The 25,549-nt window shown below is 41.1% G+C and overlaps 2 protein-coding genes across 5 annotated transcripts in view; one reads left to right on the top strand and one right to left on the bottom strand.

The window, feature by feature from the left end:
* myo1ea (myosin IEa) overlaps window positions 1–12,431 on the top strand; it is a 55,234-nt gene extending 42,803 nt beyond the window's left edge. Inside the window, exons 20-29 of one of the 2 annotated variants that reach the window (XM_071531636.1) lie at window positions 1,084–1,198; window positions 1,306–1,475; window positions 1,585–1,730; window positions 3,712–3,858; window positions 4,766–4,923; window positions 5,104–5,193; window positions 5,388–5,604; window positions 6,153–6,188; window positions 7,720–7,889; window positions 8,580–12,431. In XM_071531636.1, the coding sequence (XP_071387737.1) occupies window positions 1,084–1,198; window positions 1,306–1,475; window positions 1,585–1,730; window positions 3,712–3,858; window positions 4,766–4,923; window positions 5,104–5,193; window positions 5,388–5,604; window positions 6,153–6,188; window positions 7,720–7,889; window positions 8,580–8,656 (1,326 nt within the window). In that variant the 3' untranslated portion in view covers window positions 8,657–12,431. The remainder of the gene's footprint in view (window positions 1–1,083; window positions 1,199–1,305; window positions 1,476–1,584; window positions 1,731–3,711; window positions 3,859–4,765; window positions 4,924–5,103; window positions 5,194–5,387; window positions 5,605–6,152; window positions 6,189–7,719; window positions 7,890–8,579) is intronic. The other variant, XM_071531637.1, reaches the window with a different exon arrangement.
* A 441-nt stretch (window positions 12,432–12,872) lies between these two features.
* The window catches only part of rnf111 (ring finger protein 111), a 32,743-nt gene continuing 20,066 nt past the window's right edge, over window positions 12,873–25,549 (bottom strand). For 2 of the 3 annotated variants that reach the window (XM_071531644.1, XM_071531645.1), the window contains exons 5-15: window positions 23,658–23,852; window positions 22,717–23,105; window positions 20,842–21,100; window positions 19,659–20,031; window positions 19,423–19,548; window positions 19,118–19,235; window positions 17,974–18,054; window positions 16,770–16,865; window positions 16,379–16,465; window positions 15,838–15,941; window positions 12,873–14,421 (exon numbers count right to left, since the gene is read on the bottom strand). In XM_071531644.1, the coding sequence (XP_071387745.1) occupies window positions 14,304–14,421; window positions 15,838–15,941; window positions 16,379–16,465; window positions 16,770–16,865; window positions 17,974–18,054; window positions 19,118–19,235; window positions 19,423–19,548; window positions 19,659–20,031; window positions 20,842–21,100; window positions 22,717–23,105; window positions 23,658–23,852 (1,946 nt within the window). In that variant the 3' untranslated portion in view covers window positions 12,873–14,303. The remainder of the gene's footprint in view (window positions 14,422–15,837; window positions 15,942–16,378; window positions 16,466–16,769; window positions 16,866–17,973; window positions 18,055–19,117; window positions 19,236–19,422; window positions 19,549–19,658; window positions 20,032–20,841; window positions 21,101–22,716; window positions 23,106–23,657; window positions 23,853–25,549) is intronic. The other variant, XM_071531646.1, reaches the window with a different exon arrangement.

Genomic DNA, 25,549 nt, shown 5'->3' with positions numbered 1-25,549 from the left:
AGGCCCATCAGGAAATGACAGAGACCGGTGAAAAGTGGGTGGTCTGCTGGCATAGACTCAGGTCTGGGTGTAGGACTGTTGAAATGTCCTGACCCATAGTTTTGACTAAAGACACCCTGAATCAAAAACTTTTTTTTTTTTTACGTTGTCAAGCATTGTGTCGATGATACAGAACAATACGGAGGAATGTGTTGATAAGTACAGTACTGAACAAAAAAATGAACATTTTTACACTACTCCAGTAAACCTAATACAAAGTTCTGTCATTTTGTTTATTACAGATATTCCTACTCTTCTTCTCATCCTTATTTTTGTTCTATGAATTGAAACTAGAAATGGAATTGGAATTTTAAATTTTAGGGGGTTTTTTCGAGGAGGGAACAAAATCGATAAAACAGTAAAATTTAACAAGACAGTATAAAGTACAGAAGATAAAAAAGCAATAACGCTGCTAAGTTGGCTAAAGCACAAACCATGTAATTAATAATCAAAGTAAGATGATATAAAAGCTTGTAATTTAAAGACAGGGATCATCTATTTTTTACAGAACACTTAAGTTGATAAAAATATGACTGAACCAACTTTTTAGTATCAAAAGACAAAAAGGGGGTTTCAGCACTGCTGTGCCCGTACTGAACCTGCCTGGGATAAACAGACTGGAGCTGCTCAGGACGGGTGTAAACACTGAAACAATAGGAAGTTTGTTTCTTTGTTACTAATACTGCAGAACTTCTACCAAAAAGAAAATGGGGACTTTGTTATTGTGTCAATGTAATTTATTTATTTCACATTATTTAAAAACAGTCATATATATTTGGAGATAGAGAGGGAACAATCTTTGACCTCGTTTATATGTGAACACTCTCATGCTGAACTGCCAAAAATGTCAGAAGATCATCAGTGAAATTGACAGCAAAGAATTGGGTTTGTGCATTCAGCTGTATTGAGGCATGTTCAGTATGTATGTGCAGTCATCCCTGTCATTCTATTAAGGTGTGTCTGTGTTTGGGTTTGTACGCTGAGGTATGTCTGCCTATTGTGCCGCGCCGTGTTTTGTTGCTCAGCCTGTGTCTGTCTCCACAGCTCTTTCTACTGGAAGAGACAAGGGAACGCAAGTTTGACGGCTACGCCAGGGCCATCCAGAAAGCCTGGAGGAAATATGTGGCCCGCAAGAAGTATGTCCAAATGAGGGAGGAAGGTGAGTGTGACAACATTTCACAGCCTTTCTTTCTGTTTGTCTTGTCTGTCTCTCCCTCTCTTGTCTTTCCCCATCTCTCACTTTCTGTGTCTCTCTTCTTTCCCCAGCTTCTGACCTGCTGTTGAACCGTAAGGAGAGACGGCGACACAGCCTCAACAGAAACTTTGTGGGCGACTACCTGGGAATGGACGACAGGCCCGAGCTCAGGCAGTTTCTGGGCAAGAGAGAAAAGATAGACTTTGCAAACAAGGTCACAAAATATGACCGCCGCTTCAAGGTTAGCAGCCCGCTTCTTTGGCTCATCAACTGACAAAACATTTATTTAGATGTTCTGCACTATGAAACAGAGATTTACTGCACACAATGTTGTTTTCTGCTGTATTTAGGGAATCAAGAGGGACTTGATCCTGACACCAAAGTGCATGTACCTGATTGGGAGAGAAAAGGTGAAACAAGGACCAGAGAAAGGACAGGTGACCGAGGTGCTGAAGAGGCGGATCGAGGTGGAGAAGATCTTGGCCGTGTCTCTCAGGTAAAGACTAGTCATAATAGGGGCTAATAGGGGCTAAGCACAGTCAGTATAGTCCAGTATTCTTGAGAGGTGGGACAAAAGGGGTTGTAATCCTCCAAACAAAAAAAAATACATAATTTATAAAATTTACACACATCTGTTCATAGCTACTAATCTATATTTTGGTCCTCACTTTGTGTAACATTTCCACACTGTTTTTGAGAGCATTACTTGGTTTGTGACAACACTGTCAGACATATTAAAAAAAATAATGAAGCATTTAAAAAAAACAATGCTATTTATTCTGCTCCAAATAGGTTAAAAGAATATTGTTATTCCATACTGCTCCTAAATACATACGCGGTATACTGTATGTACACTGATTTTTGTTCAGTTATTGCTTATTTGAATAACTCCCTTTTCAAATGTAGCTTTGTCTTTCAAATTAAAGCAAGAACATATCTGAACATGAAAAAAAGAAGAAAGTAATTGTTTTAACTACATCTCGTTAAAATCAATATAAAGTCCATCTTACAATTGGTGACAATAGGCAAATGAAAAATCATGATAAAGATATGTATTGAAATATTGTGATTGTAAAAATGTCAGTAACAGTGTAATATAATTAAATGAAAGCCTGCAGCACCACCTAAAGGTCATTTGCCTTGTTAATCCCAAACACCTAATCAGATCTGCAACTAACCACGGACATACTGCACCTCTATACTCGTCACCGCTGCAAAATTCACTCTAACCCCATTGGATACAGTGAAACCTGCCCATGCCTTTATCTCAAGGCTGGTGTGCAGTCACACACTCTTCATTGGGATCCAGAGTTTTCCAGAAGCATCATTCCAGGGTCCGGATGACTATACAGAAAAATCAGCACATTACACCACATCTTGCCCAGGATTGAATTTAAAACCCCTCTCTTGCCTTTTCATTGCATCCACAGGACACCAGAATTTTGCACATATAAAGATAAAATCTATGTTTACGCATATGGATGGGCACATTCCTGCTGGTCCATCATGAGGTATTATAACCAGTGGGTGATGAGTTGTTTCAGAGCAAAACAATATACCATTACAAAGGCCACCATATATGCAACAGAGGCAGATTGTTAGGCAGGGGCCCACCATGTAAAACTGTAGACTTTTGCAGAAAGGCGAGCAGCTACTTCAAAGCCACAATCTGGATTTCCACTCACATGAGTTCCCATGTTCCTGTAAATGTCACACAAGGGATATCACCAACATATGGAGTATATTAAAATCACCTCTTGTACCTCTTGTATATGTCTGTCCCTTTGTGTGTGCAGGTCTTATTGAGAGTAATTTGGTCTACATCTCTAAAATGTTGCACTGAAGTAACATACAGTCAAAACATTCCCATGAAGGAATGGTGAATAGTTCTATAAAGAATGAAAGTAATAAAAGGAGTATTTAACAAACTGCGTGACTTGTGGGGGCTTTGTTGTTGATGGGAACACTGTTGAACTGTTTTTTAGAGGTACAAATCACAGAGCTATTGGTACAGGCATGTGGCGTTTGAGTCAGTGTGAGAGGGGGGTGGTGGGTAATATGAACCAGGTGGTGCAGCGAGGGAAAGCGGTGGTTGTAAAAAGCTCATCAGAGAAAACTGCACTTCATTGGGAGGAACAAAGTATCCCTGTGTGGGTTACAGGCACAAGCTGTCTTCCCTCTTTAGATGCACACTGCTTTGCGTCGCTCTCTCTCTTTGTATGCAAAAGCCGATGCAGACTCTCCATCTGAACTGCCATCAAAGCAGAACAGTTAAGGTTCCGGGTGTCTTTGTGAAATCAACAAAACAAACAGATGGTAATTGCATCCGCCTATACTTACCTTAATACGATGCTCTCACGGATGTAACTTCTGTGAATATATCCCCAGTCAGATTTGTTTCCCATCTGATGCCAGGATGAATTTTAGGTTTTGTATTCTAGATGAGCTTCTCCCTGACTGTTGTGTCCCCCTTGCAGCACGATGCAGGACGATCTCATGATCCTGCATGAGCAGGAGTATGACAGCCTGCTGGAGTGTGCCTTTAAGACCGAGTTCATCAGCTTACTGGCCCGCAGGTTTGAGGAGAAGACCCAGAGGAAGCTACCACTCAAGTTTAGTAACACGTAAGTAAATGCACACAAAATATTTCCTGAATCAAATTACATGAACGCAACCATTGTATCCATCAATAGCAGTCAGAAACACTATATTTCCCCTCAATAACCAAATTTCCCCTTAGGAATCATTTCAATTTCATATGTTATTATACTGGGGATGACTTCTTTATTTTAATGTTTTCTTCATTCACAGCTTAAAATTTATTTGACACTAAGTAGTTACTTCTGAAAACAACAGGGTTCCCAGCACTATGTGCTTGGACCCCTAATTATTATTTAAATGCTTGCTGCAAAACTGTTGCTGGATTCCAAAAGAAACAATTGCCAGACTTAAAGTCAGACTGATGCATATTTAATATTGACCCATAAAATGACTTGGTAACACTTTAGATTAGGGAACACATATTAACTATTAACTATGGGTCTTCCTTCAATAGTTTGATAATTTTCCTTCAATAATATGTGATACTAGCACCTCATGAGCCCCATACTGAGTAAAGCATACTAAGAGCCCAATTATGTTCAACAACTTCCTTACTGACTGCTATAAACACAAATGAGGAAGCTATTTAGGGAAACTCATAGTTAATGGGCTATACTTGTAGAATACAATAGTGCAGAATAATGTGCTAATAAGTGGTTTGTAATGACTAATAATGAACCAATACACTACTAATATGCATGTTAATAGTCAATATGTGTTCCCTAATCTAAAGTGTTAAAGTGTGACTTTTGTTGTGAATTAATCAGCATTTCAAAAACCCTAGCTAAACAAAATAAGGCAATCAAGTCACTATGATCACCACTTCAATGAGGATTAAGTACATTAGGCATGAACAGTATACTACAGTGATACGGTGTCTGGGGTCAAATACACCAGTTATGTAAGTCGGAGCTCTGTGCTGTCCCTCAGACTGGAGCTGAAGCTGAAGAAGGAGAACTGGGGCTTCCTGAGTGCGGGCGGCTCCAGGCAGGTGATGTTCGCCCAGGGTCAGGGAGACATGGCTGTGCTGAAGCCCTCCAGCAAAACCCTGCAGGTCAGCATCGGCCCTGGACTTCCAAAGAACACACGTGAGTACCAACAGACCCAGAGAACATGAACTACCTTCATATTCACACACATCTGCTAAAAATAACAGCTCTTGGGTATGATCACTGTATTTTCTCCTGTTTTCGTCTCGTTTGGTATGTGAATCTGAATGTTTTTGCTGTTTGTATTTTGTGTTTACATGTTGGGAATCTGATTCTCAGGCCCCACCAGGAAGAGCTTCAGTCAGAGCCGCTCCAACGTGTCCAGAACCCACCAGAACATCCCGTCCCGGGCAGCGCCGGGTCCCCCAGGTGCCTGTGCAGTGTTTTTTGCCTCCATCTCACAGGATCTGAATGTCATCTTTTGCCTTTGACAGCTGATGGAAAACACCTGCTTTGACATCAGATTGGAATTCAGCAATAGCAATTTTCTGCCTTATGTGATTTAGTGTTGATTTGATCTTTAAACACAACATAACCCATCCATATCTTCTTTTTTTCCCCAGTTGCTCACCAGAACGGTGGACTGAAAAACATCAACCACATAGCCAATCAGAGGAACGCCTCGCAGCACGGAGGCCATCCCAACCCGAGGCCTCCATCGTCCGGCAACTCGACCCGCCCCTTCCTGCCCAGCAACATCAACCAGCTGAAGGAGCGAGGCAGCAACAGGCCGCAGCCCAACCTGGACTGTCTGCGGGTCCCAGAGCAGGGAGCTGCAGGGTGAGGAACAGGCACATACACACTGCAGGCTCTCACAAAGAAACTGGTGACTTTTTACAATTAAAGTTTACAATTTAGGCATTTAGCAGACGCTCTTATGCAGAGTGACTTACAATAAAGTGCAACAGTAAAATAAGTGAACATTCCTCAAGCATCAGTAGGGTAAGTAGCTAGATAGTTCAGAGTGGTATGAAAGCAAAAAGTGATATAACATGAATCAAGAAAAGTAAAGTACGAACATCCTTCCTATCCTGACTTATTACCCACAGATGAATGGAATATATATATATAGTAGCTCATATATGCATCTGCCAGGAGATATATTTTAGTTTGTAATTTACAAATATTGTGTATTTTTCAACAAACAGTGTGCGGTTATATAATATGGCTGCTGGGGAATATATGAGGATCTGTTTGTCAGTATGGTAGAGTGTCTCACTTCACATGCAGTACCACAAACATTTCTTTGCAAACACACACACACACACACACAAACATACGCACGTGTCTATAATTTGGCATAATTTGGATAATTTATTCTTTTGTAGTAATGGAGACAGACGGACAGCTTCAAATGGAGGAATGTGAGTTTGGGTGTTTGCAGTGTTTTGGGTGGTGGTTCAGGTTTAGGAAAGCTCTCAGTAGCAGGATGTGTAGATGCTTCTCCTCTTGGCTTGTACTTTTAGTTTTCTAACCGCTAAAGGTGAAATCAGAAGAAGGCTTAGCCCATTGGGCAATTGGTTCAAATTCAACAAAGGGGGTGATAAAGGGGATGTTTTCTTTCATTTTACTGTTACCAAAGGGGATGTCTTTCATTTTTTTGGAATGAGTAAAGAGAATCCTTGACGTCCACTTCTTCCTCCGGCTAATGTTTTGTCAGTGATCCTCTTTACTAATGAAATGAAAAATTAAAATGAAAGCACACATTCAAGCACACACACAGGAACAAATTTAAAAGGTTAATACACCATGTGCCCAAATTGCCCCCTGGCTAAGCCTATCTTCTGATTGGAGGACACAATATTCCTTATTCCTTCCTATGATAAGGAAAACATCAAAGCCCAGTAAGATGTTAGCAGTCATGGGAAAATTGTCTTTTGGATCATGAATCTTAGCCTCTTTTAAAAGTTCAAAATCACTAACTATTCCACTGTCTGCTAACTCCTGGGTCCCAAACTGGGGTGATGTCAGTTGTGGCAAAAATACAGATAACCTTGAGCTGTTTGAATTAGTTTATCCTCAGGTGTTGTGTATCGGTTCACTCTGTGTGAAATTTGACATTTTATTTGAATACATTTGAAAAAACAAAATCTTGCAATGTTTTGTCTACATTGCATTCGAACTGTACAACAGGGTTTTTCAAGAACAAGTCTGGAGCACTACGAGGCCCTGATTGATTTCACTGTGATCTGAAAGGCAGCACTGATTCTGGACTCTCTGCTCTCAGAGGCTTTATGAAGTGTGCAGACTTGGACTGTTTTGTCTCAGTTAATTTGTGCAGGCAGAGATACTGTATAGCATGCAGTAGATCACCATCTTGTGGCTGAATTATGAACAGCTGTACTGAACTGGGAAGCATCATGCACTCAACACTACCATAAACATGTATTCATTATGTGCTCATATATCTGTCTGCCACATGTTTATCCAGTGTGACTTATGGTCACAGTCAGGTGAAAACCTTTTATCTCCAAACATGTCAACTTTTCAGAAACTAAGAAAAACTGCCATCTCTTTAACTTGATGACAATGCATTCTTGACATTATCCAATGAGTTTTGTAAGGCTTTCATAAGGCCAAGAGGTTGGAAAATTTTCTCAACCCAGAGTGGATCGTGTAATCCTTCAATTGAAGTGAAAACATGAAAATCACCAAAATTGGAGTTATGAGGTTTTCACAGCATGATAGTAGCCTACTCTGCGCACATACATATTCTGTATGTACTCCATGAAACCATAATATTACACAAACTCACCAGGATACAGCTTCTGCTCTAACTTCACGGCTGTCGCTACACAGTGAACTGAATCTTTCCTTTAGCACCACACTACAGAAAGTTCCTTGTACAGACCCTGACAGTCCTGTGGTTTCCCTCTGTGCCTTGTCCCGTCTCAGAGCCCACAGGCCGTCAGCCAGCAGGCCTCCGCCAGGAGGAGGGCGACCCAAACCCGCACCCAAACCCAAACCCCAGGTGCCCCAGTGCAAAGCCCTGTATGCCTACGACGCCCAGGACACAGATGAGCTCAGCTTCAATGCTGACGACGTTATTGACATCATTAAGGAGGGTGAGCATGTGACCAGAAACAAATAGTACTACATAACCCAAATCAAAGTTGGGATTTATTTATCATGCTTATCATGATAACAGTGGTGATTCTAGGAATTTTTGGGGCAGTGGTTGGCCATAAGAATAAGCAAGGACCATATATACAGTATATGCAATATAGTTTGATTGTTTTTAATCAGTTGTGTGTACTCAAGATTCAGCAAATAAGTTTGAATATGCTCAGAAACAAATTATTAAACAAATTATTACCTGCAGGACAAATTTTCTATTACTACAAGGACTCATTTGACTTGTATTGTCCAGTGATTATTTAGGTGAAAGCAGACTCTGGACTGGAGTAAATATATAGTAAAAATATATAAAGAAACATAATATCGACACCTGTCACACTCTTCAGCATTTCTCTCTGTCAAAAAAGGCGCCTTGGTCACTTCAAACAATGCAATCTTACATTTCAGGCAATTTCAATGTGTCAATCAGAGTTAAACAGCCAATGATGTACAAGAAAATTTGGAATGGTACCAAGGGTGGCCCATCACCCCAGCCACCCCTTTGGCTCCGCCCCTGCATGATGACAGCATATTCTAATTGATTAAAATGTGTGAGCACACTTGTCCTGTGTCAAGATATTATATGAGATCTTCTCAGTATGAACTGTGGACCCTAATCAGTCCTCTCTGTTGACCAGATGCGTCCGGATGGTGGACAGGAAGACTTCGTGGAAAGCAGGGACTTTTCCCCAACAACTACGTCAGCAAGATCTAGGAGCTGCCAGTTGATTTGTGCAGCACATGCATCTCTACTGACTCTCTCAAAGGAGGGGATGGAGCTGACAGTCAGCGAAAGAGAGAGAGAGAGAGACAACCAGTGTGAGATTTCTTACGGAGAGAAACTCACCATTTTCTCCACTACTGCATCGTAGTGACTGAATGTAACTTTGGGTTACAGCAGACCAGAAGAACGTCAGGCTTGAAAATGAGGCTGTGCTTTGAAGACAAGAAGACTGTTTGACTCCAGGGGCTGTTCTCCTCCACAGTCTCTCCGAGTACTGAACAAAAACTATTTATTGTATTTATAGCTTTCTACGTTCTCCTTACCGTCATTTTCACCTTGCTGAGGTTTTGAGCTAAACTATTTTGAAGCATTGAAATGAAGTATGCGTAATCTGTGGGACCAGGCTGTGATTTTATTTTCATCGTGTCATTTTAGATGAAAGTTTGATTGCTGAATCAAAGGCGGTTTGTCCAGAACTCGCTGTCTCATTGCTGGAAATTGAATTGATGCGAATATTTATTGTGACACCAAACAAAAACTAATTACAGGGAATGAACATTCAGTCATTCATTACACTGTGATTTTATAATCTAGTAACGCTTTCAATTTGAAAAAATATAGCGTAATGGAAAGGTTTTAATCACCAAAACAAGAAATAAATTGGTTCTGTTCTACAAATGCAATCGCAGAAGACAGGAAGACAGTAAACCGGTGAATCATGAGAATGCCCCCTTCATATTTTCCATGTTTTTATGTCAGACCAGTATATCTTAGGCCAGAGTAAAGGCCATGTATACTGTATCCTGAGCATGTTGTCTGTGGTTTATTAGCACTTTATCAGTATAGGTACTACCTTGGACACACAGACATCGTCACTTGTTCACGCCGCAGCCAGTAAATCAAGTTTATGAAGGACAGATTGCCAAACTAGCAATAAGCCTAGTTACTGAGGAGAATAATGTGTTTACATGAAATTATAATACAGGCATTTTAGATCTGATTATGTATATCTGTTGATATGTAGGAGTACGTCTATTGTTGGTTAAAATTTAAATTAATTTTTTTTTAGTGTATTTTCTCTGAAGGATCTTAGTATTCTACTTTTCCTTTGCTTTTGATACTCGTAGGGCTGTTTTTTTGTTTTTAGCTCAGTCACAGATGAATAATACTAGTTATCACAGACTGGGGTGAGAGGATTTTTGTTTTATCAAGCGCAAACTTTCAGGTGAAAGAAAAAAATATCTTTGTTGACATTTTTTCCATGGCACTACAAAGGATTTCCTTTTGCTTTTGCTCTACCTTTTCTATACATCTATTGCACTGCTTTTGCATTACTTACACATTCCTTAGTATTTTGTTTTTTAATCAAATAACCACATTATGCTCTAGTCATTAAAACTGCTGGGACTTCTGTCATAGATCTTCAGCATCATCAAAGATAGTTTGATCCTGGATGAGTGAAGACATCCTTGTGCAATATAAAAAAAAATAGCGGATAAGAGTCTTTTAATAAAGCATGTAATATTGTATATTGCTTGTGTTTTGTTTTTTTTATAAGAGGACCCATTAAATTACTTGATCAATCCATCTTTACGTGTTTATTATCACATTGGCCCTCGCCACTGAAAGATGTATTTTCTGCAGCTGTAATCCAACAACTCAATAACTGGGGCAAAAATAGTGATTGAATATATTTATTTATCTAGCTTCAAATAAATTATTTTAGTGAGTTGATATTGATATTTTATGACCAATATACAGGCTCTGATGTAACAATTCCTTGAATTATTCATCTTGAATGAGCACCTATGGAGAAAGCTGGCTAGGCGGATAGAGGAAAATGAGGTTAATGGGACGGCTGAGTCTGCTGGCTTGAAACGAGCCAGGCTCTGCATACAAGCTAGGTTTCTATATAGATCCTCATCCAAATAGCATAACAATAGGATAGTAACGTTAGATCCTCTGTAAATGTCAAGGCGCTTATGTTTGATGGAGTTGGACTTCCATATTTTGGGCCACATCTGGTTCCCTTTCTCTCTTTTCTTACCTTAATGGTTTGTTGTAAAATGTAATCATTAATCCCCCTAAGTAAACTGGCATATCACAGTATGTAGTTCAAAATCCACAGAATCCAAATTCCACTGAGCACTCCATGGTGTTCCTCTGTTCAGCTTCTGCTGTGAGTTCAATCCAACTCAGCTTCTTCTTTTCTCATGCCTCATCTATTACGCCTTCCCATGGCACAGTGAGCTGTACAGAGTAAACACCCTGCTGTGTATTGAACCACAATACTAGTTCAGGTGCAGACTGTCTCTGTAATGTGTCGGCCTACTGTGTGTTTGCTCATGCTCTCCCCTATCTGCCCAGACTCTACTCAAGTCTTTCCAGTTTAGTTCACCTTCACACACAGACACTCTGTAAAGCATAGATTTTTTTTCCTCCTCGCCAGCACAGAATTGATTACTGCGTGTTTACGATCAATTTCTGCTGCCAGAAATCTGAACACTTGGTTATGCAAGTGTATCGACCGTGGAAAAGGCTAATTTTGCACCCTGACAGGATGTTTATGTGTTGCTGTTGTCTGAACACAGAAGACAAAGCTTCTTCACCTGATCAGGTTGAGATTTTAGGATGATGGCAGCACATCACAGGCTGCTCACTATGGATGTAATGCAGATCTCTCCATGTTCCACACTTTCAGTAAAACCTGTTCCTCTCTACACTTTGCCAGTTCATGTACTGGCTGCTTCCCTACTGTACTAGCCTGCTTGTGCCAAACGCTCCATGACTCTGTTGGACTAGACCTACAACATCACTTTGTCTAGATGCCAGTTGTACTTGCTCAGCTGTTTCTTTAGGGCTCCATTTCCACCCTGTGACTGCAGTAGGTGCTACGCCTCTTAGTAATTTGTCTTTTGACTTTGTTACCCTAAACTTCAGTCTTACTTTTTACTTATTCCTCCATCAGGCTAACTCACAAAAACCCTGAACATATATCCCTGCTCATGCTCCTAACCTCTCTACCTTCATTATGGGTTTCTCCTCAGCCATCATTGGTTACATCAGCCTGGAAACACCACAACTTTCATCCTGGCAGACGTTCTCACTAATTTAAATGGGGGGGACAGAAAATACATTTTTGGACTAGATTTGGGGTAGGAATGGCTTTCCATACTCGCTGGACAATAAGAAACTGGATTTGAAGCAAAATAACAACTACTGGACTTCAATTATTTTGATCCAGAGTTCTGGAATAAGAAATTGAATACGGCAGGTAAATGGACCATACAAGTTAAGAAGCATGGAGGTATAGCCTACTTCAGTGATGTGAGCTAGATATTCAAGGCTGGGAAACAGGCAGAGTGTGTAGTGCCTGTAGCTATTATTGCATTGTAGTCATTCTATTACAAGGTCAGTTTTTACACCTCTCTCAAATGTGCAAATTGCTCAACATCGACAACTGATGTGTAGCATAAATACCATTTTACTCTGAGAGCCATAAAATATATAGTGACCTATGGCGTTCATAATTTTGTTGAATTACTAACTCAAAATTCTCATTACTAACTCCTATTAATAAATCAGTTTTGCTCAAATCAAAGGATCAACAGTGGCAATCACGGATTGCACCAGAAGAAACTACAGCTCCTCACCTTCCTGTAAGGCACCTATTGTATGTCTGTTGTTTCTTGTGCCTGTCTTATTTACTGTATGTTTTAATACTTGCTGCAAAACAAATTGCCCGTTGGGACAAATAAAAATTAAAACTGAACTTAAACTAGGAGGAAACAGGATCTGAAATTGTGCACTTTCTTACAAATATAATCCAGAAGAGGCCAGTAGTATTACTGAAATACAGAATGCATCCTAAATCCAGGAATAGTTATTTGTTTGTGTAACCAGACAGTGAACTCTATTGGGCCTTTACGTTTTTCAAAATATTGCATTTCATATGGCCTGAACTGAATGCTCAGTCATTTACAATGCATACTTGAGCAAGCACAAGATGTTACAAGGTTGGGACTCTAATATACATTTTCACACAGGAGTATATTCAATACTCAGCAAGGATTTCAAAGCTCTAAAGGCACCACACTACGCTTGAACAGCAACAACAGCATGACAATTTCTTCAATTCAAGAACCCAACATTCACTCATTTTCAAACAGAACACCAAAGGAAAGGACTCAAGAAAGAGTTATCCAAGTTTATTAATATTATTTTTTAAAACTAATATAAATCCCACAGAATATGATCCTGGTGCCATTAAGTCGATGAATGCATGGATACCTGCTTTAAGTACTGCATTCCAACACTCCATTCAAAATGTTAGTTTTTTTTCTTCTTTTCTTTTTTAAATATTCAGAGTGGAAATACATGGCCTCAGCGCACTGTCGTATTCACAACTACACTCCTATCTTTTTCTCTCTTGTGCAAGTCTATGCAAGTGAGTTAGTCAAAGAGTATTAGTGTTATCCTTTCCCCAGCAGCACAAACGGAGACTGCTGCATAATTACAGAGAGACAAAAGAGAGGGTGGATAAAATCATGATTTGGATTGTGAGAATAAACAGCAAATTATTACCCCGAATTGAGCTGTGTATTTCCCTCTGAGCAAAGAAACAGGGATCAAATAAAAAAAACCAAGAATGAATAAAGCCAATGCCACTGTCAGTATCAAATCGACAAATGATCTAAGGTTGCAGGCTCATGTGAAAATTGTTACACGTTTGGGCCTGAGATCCCTTTGTAAGAACCCAGCTCACCATCTTGGGCCCATCTGCAGGGATAAATCCCAACAAAACGCAGACAAGATTCACAGCAGACCCCAACAATCATTCAACTTTAGAAAGAACAGTCAAGAGAGGGATGTGACATTCATTTTCTTTTTTCCTCTAAAATACATTAGATGACTTGTTAATGGTGTTTAGTCAAAATGAAGGTGCAGGAGGGAGGTGTAATGGTAGCCAAGCATGTGCATATTCTGGGAGTGAGGTGAACATTGGAGTTTATTTCCACTCTAGAAATACTGGGTGTGCACTAATACAGCAGCTGATCTGTTAACATATTTTCCTAGTTAGGAATGTCTTGATTTACTTAAAAAACATCTTTCACTAACAATCCACATCTTCTAAACATAAACTAATCAATACAATGACTGGTAAAATGAATCCTGCAATGTTTTTAAAATGGAGGTTGACATTCTATTCCAGTAAAGCAAGGCATTAGGTTTACAGAAATGCTTCTTTACTAGAGCAGCTATCCTCACCTGCAAGTTGTTAGGCCGTGTTAAGCCCACGTTATATGTGCAAAGAAATGCATTGCAAGGAAACATGCAGAAAACAAAACAAAAAAATGACATTTGAGGAAACAATCAAAAGCTACATAAAAGCTTTATAAATACAATAAAATTTTAAACCCTTAATGGAGAATTCTAGCTGTTGTAATAATAGGTGATAGCTGGCACTCTAGGCTCAATGCTTTTTTGTCAGATGTTTTTTAATTTTTTGTTTTTCTCATAGTAGAGCTGCGCAGGTAATTCATGCCATCTTTGGTTGACTGCAGTACTGAAGAGAAAATTAAAATGATCAACAACAAAAAAGAAAATTTCAACAAAAGGGTTGTTAGAAAAAACAGCATCAACTCTCAGCAGACAACTGCGCCTCAATGTCCACTCTGCAGATGGGGCACTTCTTATTGGTAAGGAGCCACTGGTCCACACACAGCTGATGGAAGAGGTGCATACATGGTAGGCGTCTGGAGTGGGAAACAGAGAAGTATGAAAAATAGAGAAGGGATGTCGGTGTGCTTATAAACCGTGTCAGTCTTACCTTTGAGTCACATTTAAACAAAATCTGCTTTTTTTTAGCATTTCACATATTTCTTCCCTATTTCCATCCCGTAATAAATATAAAACAAATACTTCATGCTTTTATAACCAGGAGGCTAAGAATGCTGCCAGGCCTTTTCCCTGGTCAACCAAAAAGTGCAATAAATCACTTCTGCTTGAATCCAGAGGAAGACCAGATAGAGAGCGAGTTACCCCTATGGTTGAGTTGCTCCCATTCCCCCAAAGCTGCCGCCTGTTAGTTTTACAACTGATTTACAGATTAATTTATTAGTTATTTATTGCCGTAATGATTTACCCCCAGGTTATGCATGTGATGTATTTTTAACGCTCCTAGCAGGGCCCTCGAATCTTTTAGCTGTAAACTTTAAGAGGCACTTTTCAGTCCTCATGGCCTTTGTCTTCAGAATACCCTACAAACAGATCTGAGGGCAACAGACTGTGGGTAAGCATGGGCCAAAGTCAAATTGTATTCCTATTATTTTGTATCCTTCATATCCTGTATTACCACAGTCTTTACCACAGAACAGTTCTCAATTCATATACTTTTATCCAATGTGAATATCTTAAAAACAAGAGAAAGGTGTAAATTTTATGTTAAATGATTGTGAAACCCCAAGATACTGTGCTTCATTTTGATATCAAATTCTGACTGTGGGGACTTAAAATATGATCAAACCTCTATTTTGATAAGAAAGAAAAACAATCAGACTGAACAAAAATAAATCTAGCCTCTCTAGTTGAGACAGTAAAACACAATTTACCAACAAGACAATCTAATAAAGAAAAGTTGTCTTAGTGTTTTCCTATAATGGCCTTCACTCATATTACTTCAAGGTATAAGCCATTTCTTTGTCAAGAAATACAGTCAAATAGTTTGTTATAGATTGAAAATCCAAGGTCATATAAACTCAGTGAACTGGATACATACTGATATGTAAATTTATGAAAACCCTGCCTCAGTTTGGTTTACTACACAAAATCAAGGACAAAAATCAAACGTGCCATTCATAATTAATTTTGTACCAACAGAGGGCAGAAAATCCTCTTTAAGAAATATGAGTGAGTGAGTGCCAAATGTTTTTCCATGAGTCCAGTAATTTTGAGGCACTTGGTAGATGGTTTTTCTGCTGATTACTATAGTTTTGGGTTTTGAAAAATAATCTCTAGAGCCCATCAGGAGACGATGGTAAAGTAGAACAACCGTACGTGACATCCCACATGTCTGCGTTCACATGCTCACACTCACGTGCCCATGAAAGCATAATTGAACACACAACTGTAAGCAGCAATAAGTGCAAACACCCAGGAGATGGGCCATTTACCTGACATCCTCCCCTTCCTCCAATATTGACAGACAGATGGTACATTTTTCCTCTGTGTCTTCATCTGCCCCCTCATCTTCGTCTTGCTTACCATGCAGCTTTCTCTGTTTGTGAAAAACATAGAATACATCACTTCAGATATGCGGCATCAATCAGCAAAGTTGCCTCAGCAGATTCATCACATATGGGGGTTACACCTAGAGCCCTAGAGCATTTATGATCATTTTCTGTAAAATACTAATAAAATTGCTAAACTAAAACACTGTGTTAACATTACAAATACACAATATGGCCTACAGGGGGGTTACTATGTAAAGAACAAGCATTTCAACACAAACAAACATTATATTCCTTTATGGACAGAGAGAATGGTCATTTTGTCCTGGCAACAGAACAATTTTCTATCTGTTGTCTCTATACTATAGAAGCAAATGTTATTATTCTAGAGCCGAATTCCCTGGCCCCCAAGACTAACGCTAACATCTACTGTACATGTGAGCAGAGACATGTTTCCAAATTGATTTGTTCATTTATTTCTCACCGATTCTGGGGTTGCGTGCATATTTTTCCCAATAGATGCCCATGCTTCAGGGGTTAACTGTTCGTCAATGTCTCTCTCCAACACCTTCTGTATTGGGTGGCAGGGTGTTAGATTGCTTATTTAGATACATTTGGAAATCTCTACGGAAATCTTTCCCCAACAATGTCTTTATAGCTGAAATCTCTGTTAAAGGACACTACAGTACTTGACTAAAAGCTGGCAATACATCAGGCTTTTGAAACGAGCACAAAAGACCACTGTGCACTCTGTCCCAGAATAAACTGTTACAGACATGCAAAAATATATATCTACAAACTCCATAAAATAACATGGTCATGTACACCCACTTATGCAATCATAGCTACACACTTGCACACACCAATATTCTCACCTTTTTGTACTTGTGTGGGTAAGTGCACCTCTCTATGGTTCCCTGAGAGGCCCCTCGGTTCACAGTCCCCAATCGTTCCTCTAAATGCAGCAGATCCTGAATGGAAAGAGTAAAATAACAGACCCACTATGAGACTGACAACTCACACTCACACACACACACACACACACACACACACACACACACACACACACACACACACACACACACACACACACACACACACACACACACACACACACACAGCTTTTGTTCTCTTGAGGATGCAATTACCCTTGCCCTGCACGAAGTTGCTGCACACCTGGACAGACGGCACACTTCTGCATGGATGCTTTTTAGAGACTACAGCTTAGCTTTAATTCAGCAATCCCCTCTAATTTAGTGGTGAAACTCTGTGACTCAATATGCAAATGGATTTTAGACTTTAACAAATAACCACAAAAGGAGAAAATTAATGATCACAAGTCAGCCATGCCTGTTCTGAGTGCAGGCTCTGCCAAAGGTTGTGTATTCAGCCTTTGTATGTATGCTGCACTGCACTGCCTGATGTGACAAATTTAATGTACTTGCAAAATTTGTAAAAATTTAGATTACTCCCTCTCCAGGATGCACTTGTGCACCCTGGGGCTTGTGGTGATTCCACCCACTGAGCCAACAAGCTGTTGGCTGCTCTATGGTCGAGGAAATGAAGCAACCACAAGCAAAGGGGGTCAAACAAGAGTTTTTTCCAGCGCACGGCAGTGTTTAACATGGCATTTTCATTGTATACACTTGCACTATATTATATTGTGCTTCTGACAGCTTCTGGCAACTGCATTATGACTGTAAACAGCTGAAGCTGAATGGTTTTTTTTTACCACTACTCTATGTTATGTTCTTATTGTACAAAATAGGCCTGTTCAGTCTTGTTACTGATGCTGCAGTTTTCTCCCTTCTCCTGTCCCCCCCTCTCCCTCCTTATGAGCGCTGCATTCATCCAAATCCAATGTATGCATCTTTAATACCTGCAAGTGGCAAATCAACTTTAACTTTGGATACAACCATAGGAGATTACTGTGCCTCTCACCTGATCAAAACAAGATCAAGACAATGATCAGTTATGTGGTAATGAAGACACAAATACTGTTTGTATTTGGTTTATTTGTCCTGGGACAAATACAAACACATTGGCAAACATGCCAGATGCCTTTTGAAAAAACCTTACCTCATAAGTTCTTCCAAAGCCAGTCATTCTAGATGAGATGTACCGAATGTGCGGGTAGGTCACTTCAGATATGCCAGTGTGCTGTGAGGGAGGATGCACAACATCAGACTTTATGTTTAGCCTCAGGAAGACATTTTCTCACAGGCCACCATTGACTCACTGACTTCATGTCCATTCATAAATTACTTCACTCTTTCTCCTGAACCAAAGGCTCCTATACATCTTCCATTTCATAATTCCATACTTTTTGCATATCTTTTTTGACTGAATTTGAAGATTCTGGTCAGTGGTCAATATAATGTATACTATTAGTGGCTGAGCAATATGACTGTCAAATATGAATTATCACTATATTTGAAGAATATTCTTAATCACAAATGTCATAATACATGCAATGACAGTGGGTCTACAACAGTTTTAAGGCCATGATCACAAATGATGTTTTTTTGACTGTGCCTGCGCTTTTTTTCAGTTATTTTCAACGATTTGGTGGCAGAAGACGTGTGTCTCCTCTAAACTATGCAGCTCGTGTTTTAGACACTGTGTGTTTTAGGAGTCCAATCCAAATTGAACATGTCTGCATCACACATTACGTTGCACACAGCGTTTCCGGTTAAGCATTGGTGGCGGTGTTCATAAAACCAATGTTATATTCAGTTTGAATGGGTTTACATGGCAAATACGACGAAGGTCATATATTTATGCTAACAAATGGTGAGCTCTGGATGGTGAACTACAGACACTCTCAGGAGCTCAGAAGACACTTGGAAAAATGCAACAGCACCCTGACTTTATGTGCAGTATGTGTAGATGCGCTGGTGGCGGAGAACTGTTTTTAGAACACAACTAACGTTTGGATGCTTTGGGGGGCGGCCATGGAAAAAAGCAATAACGTCAGGAAACTGCCAACTATATGTGCATGGTTTGTCTCAAGGCTTCTGGATTTGTTGAGTGTGCACTTGAAATGCCTGATGAGCCACTATTAATTGCTAATGCATTATTCATATGGTTCACCAAACCATCCTTGAAATAACTGATGTTATAAATAAGGGCCTAACATCATTAATCTAAGCCAGACTTCAAATAAAAGTGATTCTTTCTCATTTATGCTAATATATGCATGTGTGGTCAGTGTTTCTCTCACCATGAAGGGGATGGGGAAGTGGTGCAGTCTGGGGGGAGGGTGGTAGTGGGGCAGGTGGGAGTGCAGGTGCCCTGAAGGGTACGGTGCCACAGTCACTCCAGCCTCTATGCCCAGCTCCCTATCGACAAAAACATAAATAGCAGTCATCATTAAAATATCAAATTTATTTCTACTACAGGTGAAAACAACACCAAGAAAATGCAGCACCACACTGAAACTGATGTTTGATTTGCTGATATTCAACCAGGATTAGGTTAGGATTAAAAATGAGTCATCCACCAGGCCTCTCTGTTTTTGATACTGACCAAGCTGTCCTCTGCTCAGGCTGGCGAGGGTGGGATGACATAGTCTGTGGCACGTGGATGTGGTGTCCATGGCCGTAGTTTGGGTGCATTCTGTGGGGGTGTGGAGGAGGACGCTCATGTGCTCGTCTGAAAGGAAAAGAGAACAGCGACTCATCGAAGAGAAGGTATGTTGTCATTGTTTAGAACAGTTACTCAGGGTGGGGCAAGGAAACAAACGGGGCGATGGCAGTACTCACGTGGGGTGCTGCATCATCCTGCGCCTCTGGACCTCCATCCTCTGCAGTATGTCATGTTGATGGAGCCTCTGCACGGGCCCCCCCAGCGCCGGCATATGGTGCGGCAGGGTCTGGTGATCCGTAGGCAGGTGCTGGGCCAGTGGGGCACTAGTGCTGGAGAGGTGGTGGGCAGGCAGAGGAGGGGGAGGGGCAGGGGGCACAGCGTGGCCCGAGGGGTGTGATGGCAGGGGCGGGTGGAAGGCGTGGACAGGGTGGGGGATGACGTAATCGCCCTGTGGATGGGGCTGGGGTGGAGGTGGAGGTGGGGGGTTTCCATGGGAATGGGGACAGGCGGCGGGAGGCTGATGATGCAGCGAGTGTGCTAGAGAGCCATCTGGGTTGGAAGAAAGAGAGAAGAGGAGGAGAGGAAACATTTAGTAACCTCCTTTCTTGCACTACCCCAGGATTAAAGGGATGACTTGACATTTTGAAATTTAGTCTGTTATTTCTCTTCATCTGGCACTTGTCAAAATGTGAGGGAAAAAGTTTCTACATTTGTCCTTAAGTTACCAGACAAACATCTTGGTATTTATTCCTCATGCAAACCAAATGTTGCTGCTAGCACCAAGCTTGTTTGTTAGCTCGTCATGCTGAGAATGTTTCAAAGACACTTTTTGACTAAATAAGTGTTGACACAGAAATGTTTCCTCAATGATGTGACAGGTTTCTGGCAAAGAAAAATATTAAAATTCAAATGTCGAGATATCCCATTCCTAAATAGTAACCTCATTTATTTAATGATACTTCTCTGTGCAGACTTCCCTGTTACCTTCTCCAACCACCAGCCGGGAAGAAGGGAGGAGGACAGGTAGGAATGAGTGAGGTGAGATGAGGTGAGCACAGGCAGTTCTTCCAACCAGCTGCAACTAACTCTCTGACTACATCCCCACCAGGGAGCCTTGCCACACCGCTTCACTCTCCATACTGAGCTATTCTGGGTAGAATGAGCAATTAACCGCTCCTGCCTGGTGTAGTTCCCACAGCACTTGGCACATTAACCATCAGGCTCTGTTAATTACTATTAGCACTAGGTTTCAGGAGTGCAGCTGTCTGCATAATTTTGCAAGCATGGCTCTAATCAATGCATTTTCAAAATACAGCAGTAGATCTTTCAATGTTAAAAATGAAGATGAGGTGTACTCACAGGAGGGGTGCATGTAATGTCTGCAGGAGGACAGCTGGGGCTGCGGCTGGGGCTGGGGCTGAGCCACCAGCGAGGAGTTGAACGAGTCCACCGCATTTGGCTGGCTGGGCCCAGGAGTGGCCTGGGAAACATAAGCAGGAGGCCGCGAGGTGGAGCCCGGGCAGCAAGGGTCAAAGGCCGAGTTGCTACCATGGAAACCAGCCCCGCTGTTTCCACTGCTCCGCACGCTGCTGTTACTCAGGTCCACTGGCAGAGTTTGCTATGGGAAGAGGACAGCGGTGTTAGAGAGGGAAGAGGGGCACACTGCTCCAATGGTGCGTTAAACCAATACGTCATTTTGAGAGCATGAGCTTTTAGAACATACGAGTTATGAGTTAATCAACAGTCAACCACAGATATCTGGGTATCTAATGTGATGTGCTAACTTGCTTTCATTTTGAAAATGTAGTTACAAAAGTCATATACAATCTAGTCCTATGCAATACAATACAATTATTTTGGATGAGGGCGTTACAACAAGTTAACTGTGTGAATGCTGCCAAGTTGTCACCACACTGTCACCCTGTTCTTTCGCTTCTTCCAATATGACGTGAATGCAGCATAAGCCTGCGTTGGCCATTGTTTCTTTAACACCTGTGTTAGCCTTATGGTTGCCGGCTACCACAGCCTCAGGCTAAAGGCCATTTCAAGGTAGACCGCTCATCAAGATGAGTGACATGTGTTGGGGTGTGAACTTGACCAACTGAGGGGGAGAAGGGTGGGAGAGGGGTAGGACTAGCAATACACTTCCTGCCTCAAAGGAAAACCCTGCATATTGTAGTTTTGACGCATTAGAGGAGGAAGTTGGGAGAAATCATGGGGGCAATAGTTTTAACACTTTGATACATAAAACATGATCATTCAGGCAGTATGCCTTACCTGAGGGCATTTTCTACATACAGTCACCCCTCATCAAAGGGCGAGGGATTTTGCCCTGTGCCTGCAACATGTAAACCAATTCTTGATGACCCATTTTTGAATACTTGCCCCCAAACCCCCATAAATTATTGAGGATCCAGTGTACTGAGACAAAGAAGGGGAGTGAAGGCTGCTGAGAACGCCCCTAACCTGACCTGCAGATAGACATCCCATTACCCCAACTAAACAGGATCGCTACGTTTTAACCAACACACTGCCCCACTTTGATGGTAAATAACAAACTATGTAGCTCTAAGAATGCAAATTATTCAGTGCCAGATTTTGCTTGAAGGCAGGCTTATAACAAGATCCTTCATAATCTTCATGCTAAGATCTCAGCTATTTGCAGGTTTATGGCCTATGGCAGGTTGGTTGTCAGCCTTTATATAAAATATATAGTATGACAGTGTATGGCTAGAGCTGCTGTATCCGTGATAACAACAATATGCAGTACCCAGAAATGATCTCTCACCATCTTCAAGAAGGAACATGGCTTGCAATATTAATACTACATAGGTAGTGAGTCCAATATAATTCAATTATAAAACAAAGTGATTAATGGAAATGTACTGTCTTCCTCTTTAAAGTGGAAAAAGAGGAAGCTAAACTTTAATGATCCACAAAGCATTGAAAACAAACTAGTGAGAACAGGTAACCATAAAATATGTAATGTAATAACTCATTGCGAAACATAGATTACTCTTAACTGGCAGGTGTGCCAGTTTGGGAGACGAAAAAAAAGCAGAAATACATTCTCACAATTTCCCCTCTAGGACTTCGCCCATTATTCCTCACATAATTACTGTTTCCTTGACTCACCTGACACACAAAGGGTTCTGAAAAACATAAAAGCAAATGAGCACTGTGACCACTGTGTACATCATAACTTCTCTGGTGCTGAATGCAGCATAGGCATACCTGGTCATGGTAGTGGGTTGTGGCGCTGCTACTACTGCTGTTGCTGCTGCTGCTGACTCCAGCGCAGGGCGCGGGCAGAGCAGTGGGTCGTTCCACGGGGCAGCTCGCCTCCTGGAAGGGCAGGGAGGGTGGGGGCTGCGGGGTCGGGTGGTGGAGGCGGTGGAGGAAGTGGTGAGCGTTGCTGTGGCTGTGACTGTGGCTGTGCTGGGAGCTGCCGGTTTGCTGGGAGGACGAGGCCTGCAAGCAGCTCGAATGGGAGTGGCTCAGGGACAGGTGACCAGGGGAGGGGCCTCCGCACGGGGAGTGCTGCTGACAGCAGGACGGGAGTCTGGGCATGGCCGTGCCGGCATTCTCCCCCGCTGTACTTGACAAACTTGGCCTGCTGTCATCTGATGAGAGCAAGATAAACATACCAGGTCCGTATTTTAAAGCAATATTCCACTTAGTTTTAACATGGGAATTATTCGGCACTTGACCGCCATCAAAACCAGACTATAAACTATTCAACAATAGCAGATGCAGATGGGACCAGTTTGTAGCATTCAGATTTTTACTTCCCATTAATTTGAATGAGAAAATACATTTAACACGTTGGTGAACAGATTCAACAACAGATCCCACTGTTGTGATTTTCAATGGACTGTGGATCCAGTGTTTTAGAACATAATTTCACCGAATCGCATTGTTATTGATAGAAGAGAACATAGCGGAGGGATACAATTTAGGAGAGATGGTTCCTGTGAGTGAGTAGTTTATATTATAGTTTTCATGGTGGCACATTCGTGCCGAATAACCCCCATGTTAAAACTAAGTTGAATATTGCTTTAACTGGCAAAAATATAAGAAAACAAACACCAAGCAACAGCCTATGGTGAGATGAGACAGTGAACAGACACCAGACAACATAGCAGCTGGTATCACTATGCCGTGTCCTGCCTTACCCTCTGTGGCCGTGCGAGTCGAGCCACTTGACCTCTGTGCGTGCATACTGTCAGGGAGCGGGCCTGGGCAGCTAGTGGAAGGGCCTGGGGCATCATTGAGCTCTGAGGTAGAGGCATGATGGGAAGATGATGACGAGGACGACCTGACTGTCTGAGGGTGAATGCTGCCAGAGGTGGTTGGCACAACTGAGAGATCTGGGGGGGGGGGAAAGAGAAAAAAGTTTAAACAAGTGCTAATTTGAGAGGGAGGAATGGTGACACTCACACCCAAGAAAAGAGCTGTGGATCTCACTCCTCTAAGCTTCTGTGGGTGTCTTTCCATTTGTCCAATTCAATCTGTTACAATGGAAACTCCATTTCATCTTTATGCTACTTTAGTTTTCAAATATCATTCAACAGTGGGTAACAAAACCTCATTAATTCAATATTGCATTAATACATGTCTACATGTAAGCCTACTGTTTAACATATGAATGTATGCACTGGTATGTGTGAAATGAAATGCCATGAAATCACATAATTTGTGTGACCAACTAAACTCCAACTGGACACTGTGTCTGGAAAAGAATAATCCTAGTGCGGACTGTGGCATGTGTGTGCTTGTCTACAGTGGCTTAGCAGCCAAGGAGAAGAGCAGACCTTATTAGCATTCCAGTGTGCGCTCCATCTGCTTTTCATATTCACAAATTAATTTCTCCTCCTTCTCCAAAGAAATGCAAATACTCTAATATCTGAGTGCTCTACTATTTTGCTATCAGTCATGGGCGTCAGCTGATAAAGAGAACCACATTGGACTTAAGTCGCACAAATGCCTCAGGTTAAAGAACACGCTTGTAAGAAAAAATAAAGTACTGGTGTACTGTGAAAAGAAATGCATATAAACACGGCACTGCTTGACAAAGGCTAACATACACAAAAGATCTCTTTATTCTTATCATTAATGAGTGATCATTTGATGCTTAGAACCTGATGCTTAAAGCCCGATGCTTAAAGCCCAATAACAAACACATTTTTATTTTGCCAGCTGGACATGAAGTACCCTTTGCTGGAGGCTATCATTAGCTCACTTTGTAAGACTAAATTTCATGATTACACCATTTCTGGCAAATGTTTCATTAATAATTGCATGTGCCGCATTGCTTCTTGTAGTTAACAATTTAATGTCATTTTGAATTATGGCTCACCACCCCTCAAGTCCCATTTAGCTTGAACAGTGACTAAAAAGAGAGAGCCCCATGTCGACCTTACTGAAGCATGAGATTAATGTTTATTAAGTTGTAAGCATTTATTTCTGTGGCGCTTGTGTCTTGAGTTTGACTATGAATATGAGGACTAATGTTACAGACAACTTGGTATCAGCTTTTGAAGTTCCATCCTCAAGGCTGATATTTATGAATCTTCTGAGAACAGGGATAGTGATCCAGGATAGCTGGTCCTGTCACAGAAGTCAATATGATCTTCACGAGTCCGCCCTAGCTGGCCAAAAAATGCGAAGCAAGGTTTCAAGTTAACAGAGACTCTTTCCGTGGGCCAGCTTTGGTGGAGCTGGACTCTTGTAGATATTTATCCTAAGCACTGCGCTTTGAGACCAGACCATCTATTTCTCCATATAATGTAGACATTTTTGATAGATGGAGTTTCTGTCCCCATAAAAATGTATCCCTTTACTGTTTAATGCTGAAATGCTTACAAATCATATTTAAATGTTTTTAGAAAAAAAATAATTGTTAGTATTCTTAGGAAAGACGAGCTGTGTAGAATAAAACGTTAAAATTATGAAAACCAACATTATATACATATCATTAATAGGCAACTTAATAACAATGTTTGCACTGAATATGTTTTATTCCATGCGGGCATCAAGCACAATGGTGTAACCATCAGTCAAATAT

Source organism: Centroberyx affinis, unplaced genomic scaffold, assembly GCF_046629955.1.
Source record: "Centroberyx affinis isolate AG114_WGS23_722 - 3 ecotype Tasmania unplaced genomic scaffold, CSIRO-AGI_Caff_v1 ptg002105l_1, whole genome shotgun sequence".
Taxonomy (NCBI): domain Eukaryota; kingdom Metazoa; phylum Chordata; class Actinopteri; order Beryciformes; family Berycidae; genus Centroberyx; species Centroberyx affinis.
This window is presented reverse-complemented; position numbering and strand designations above follow the sequence as displayed.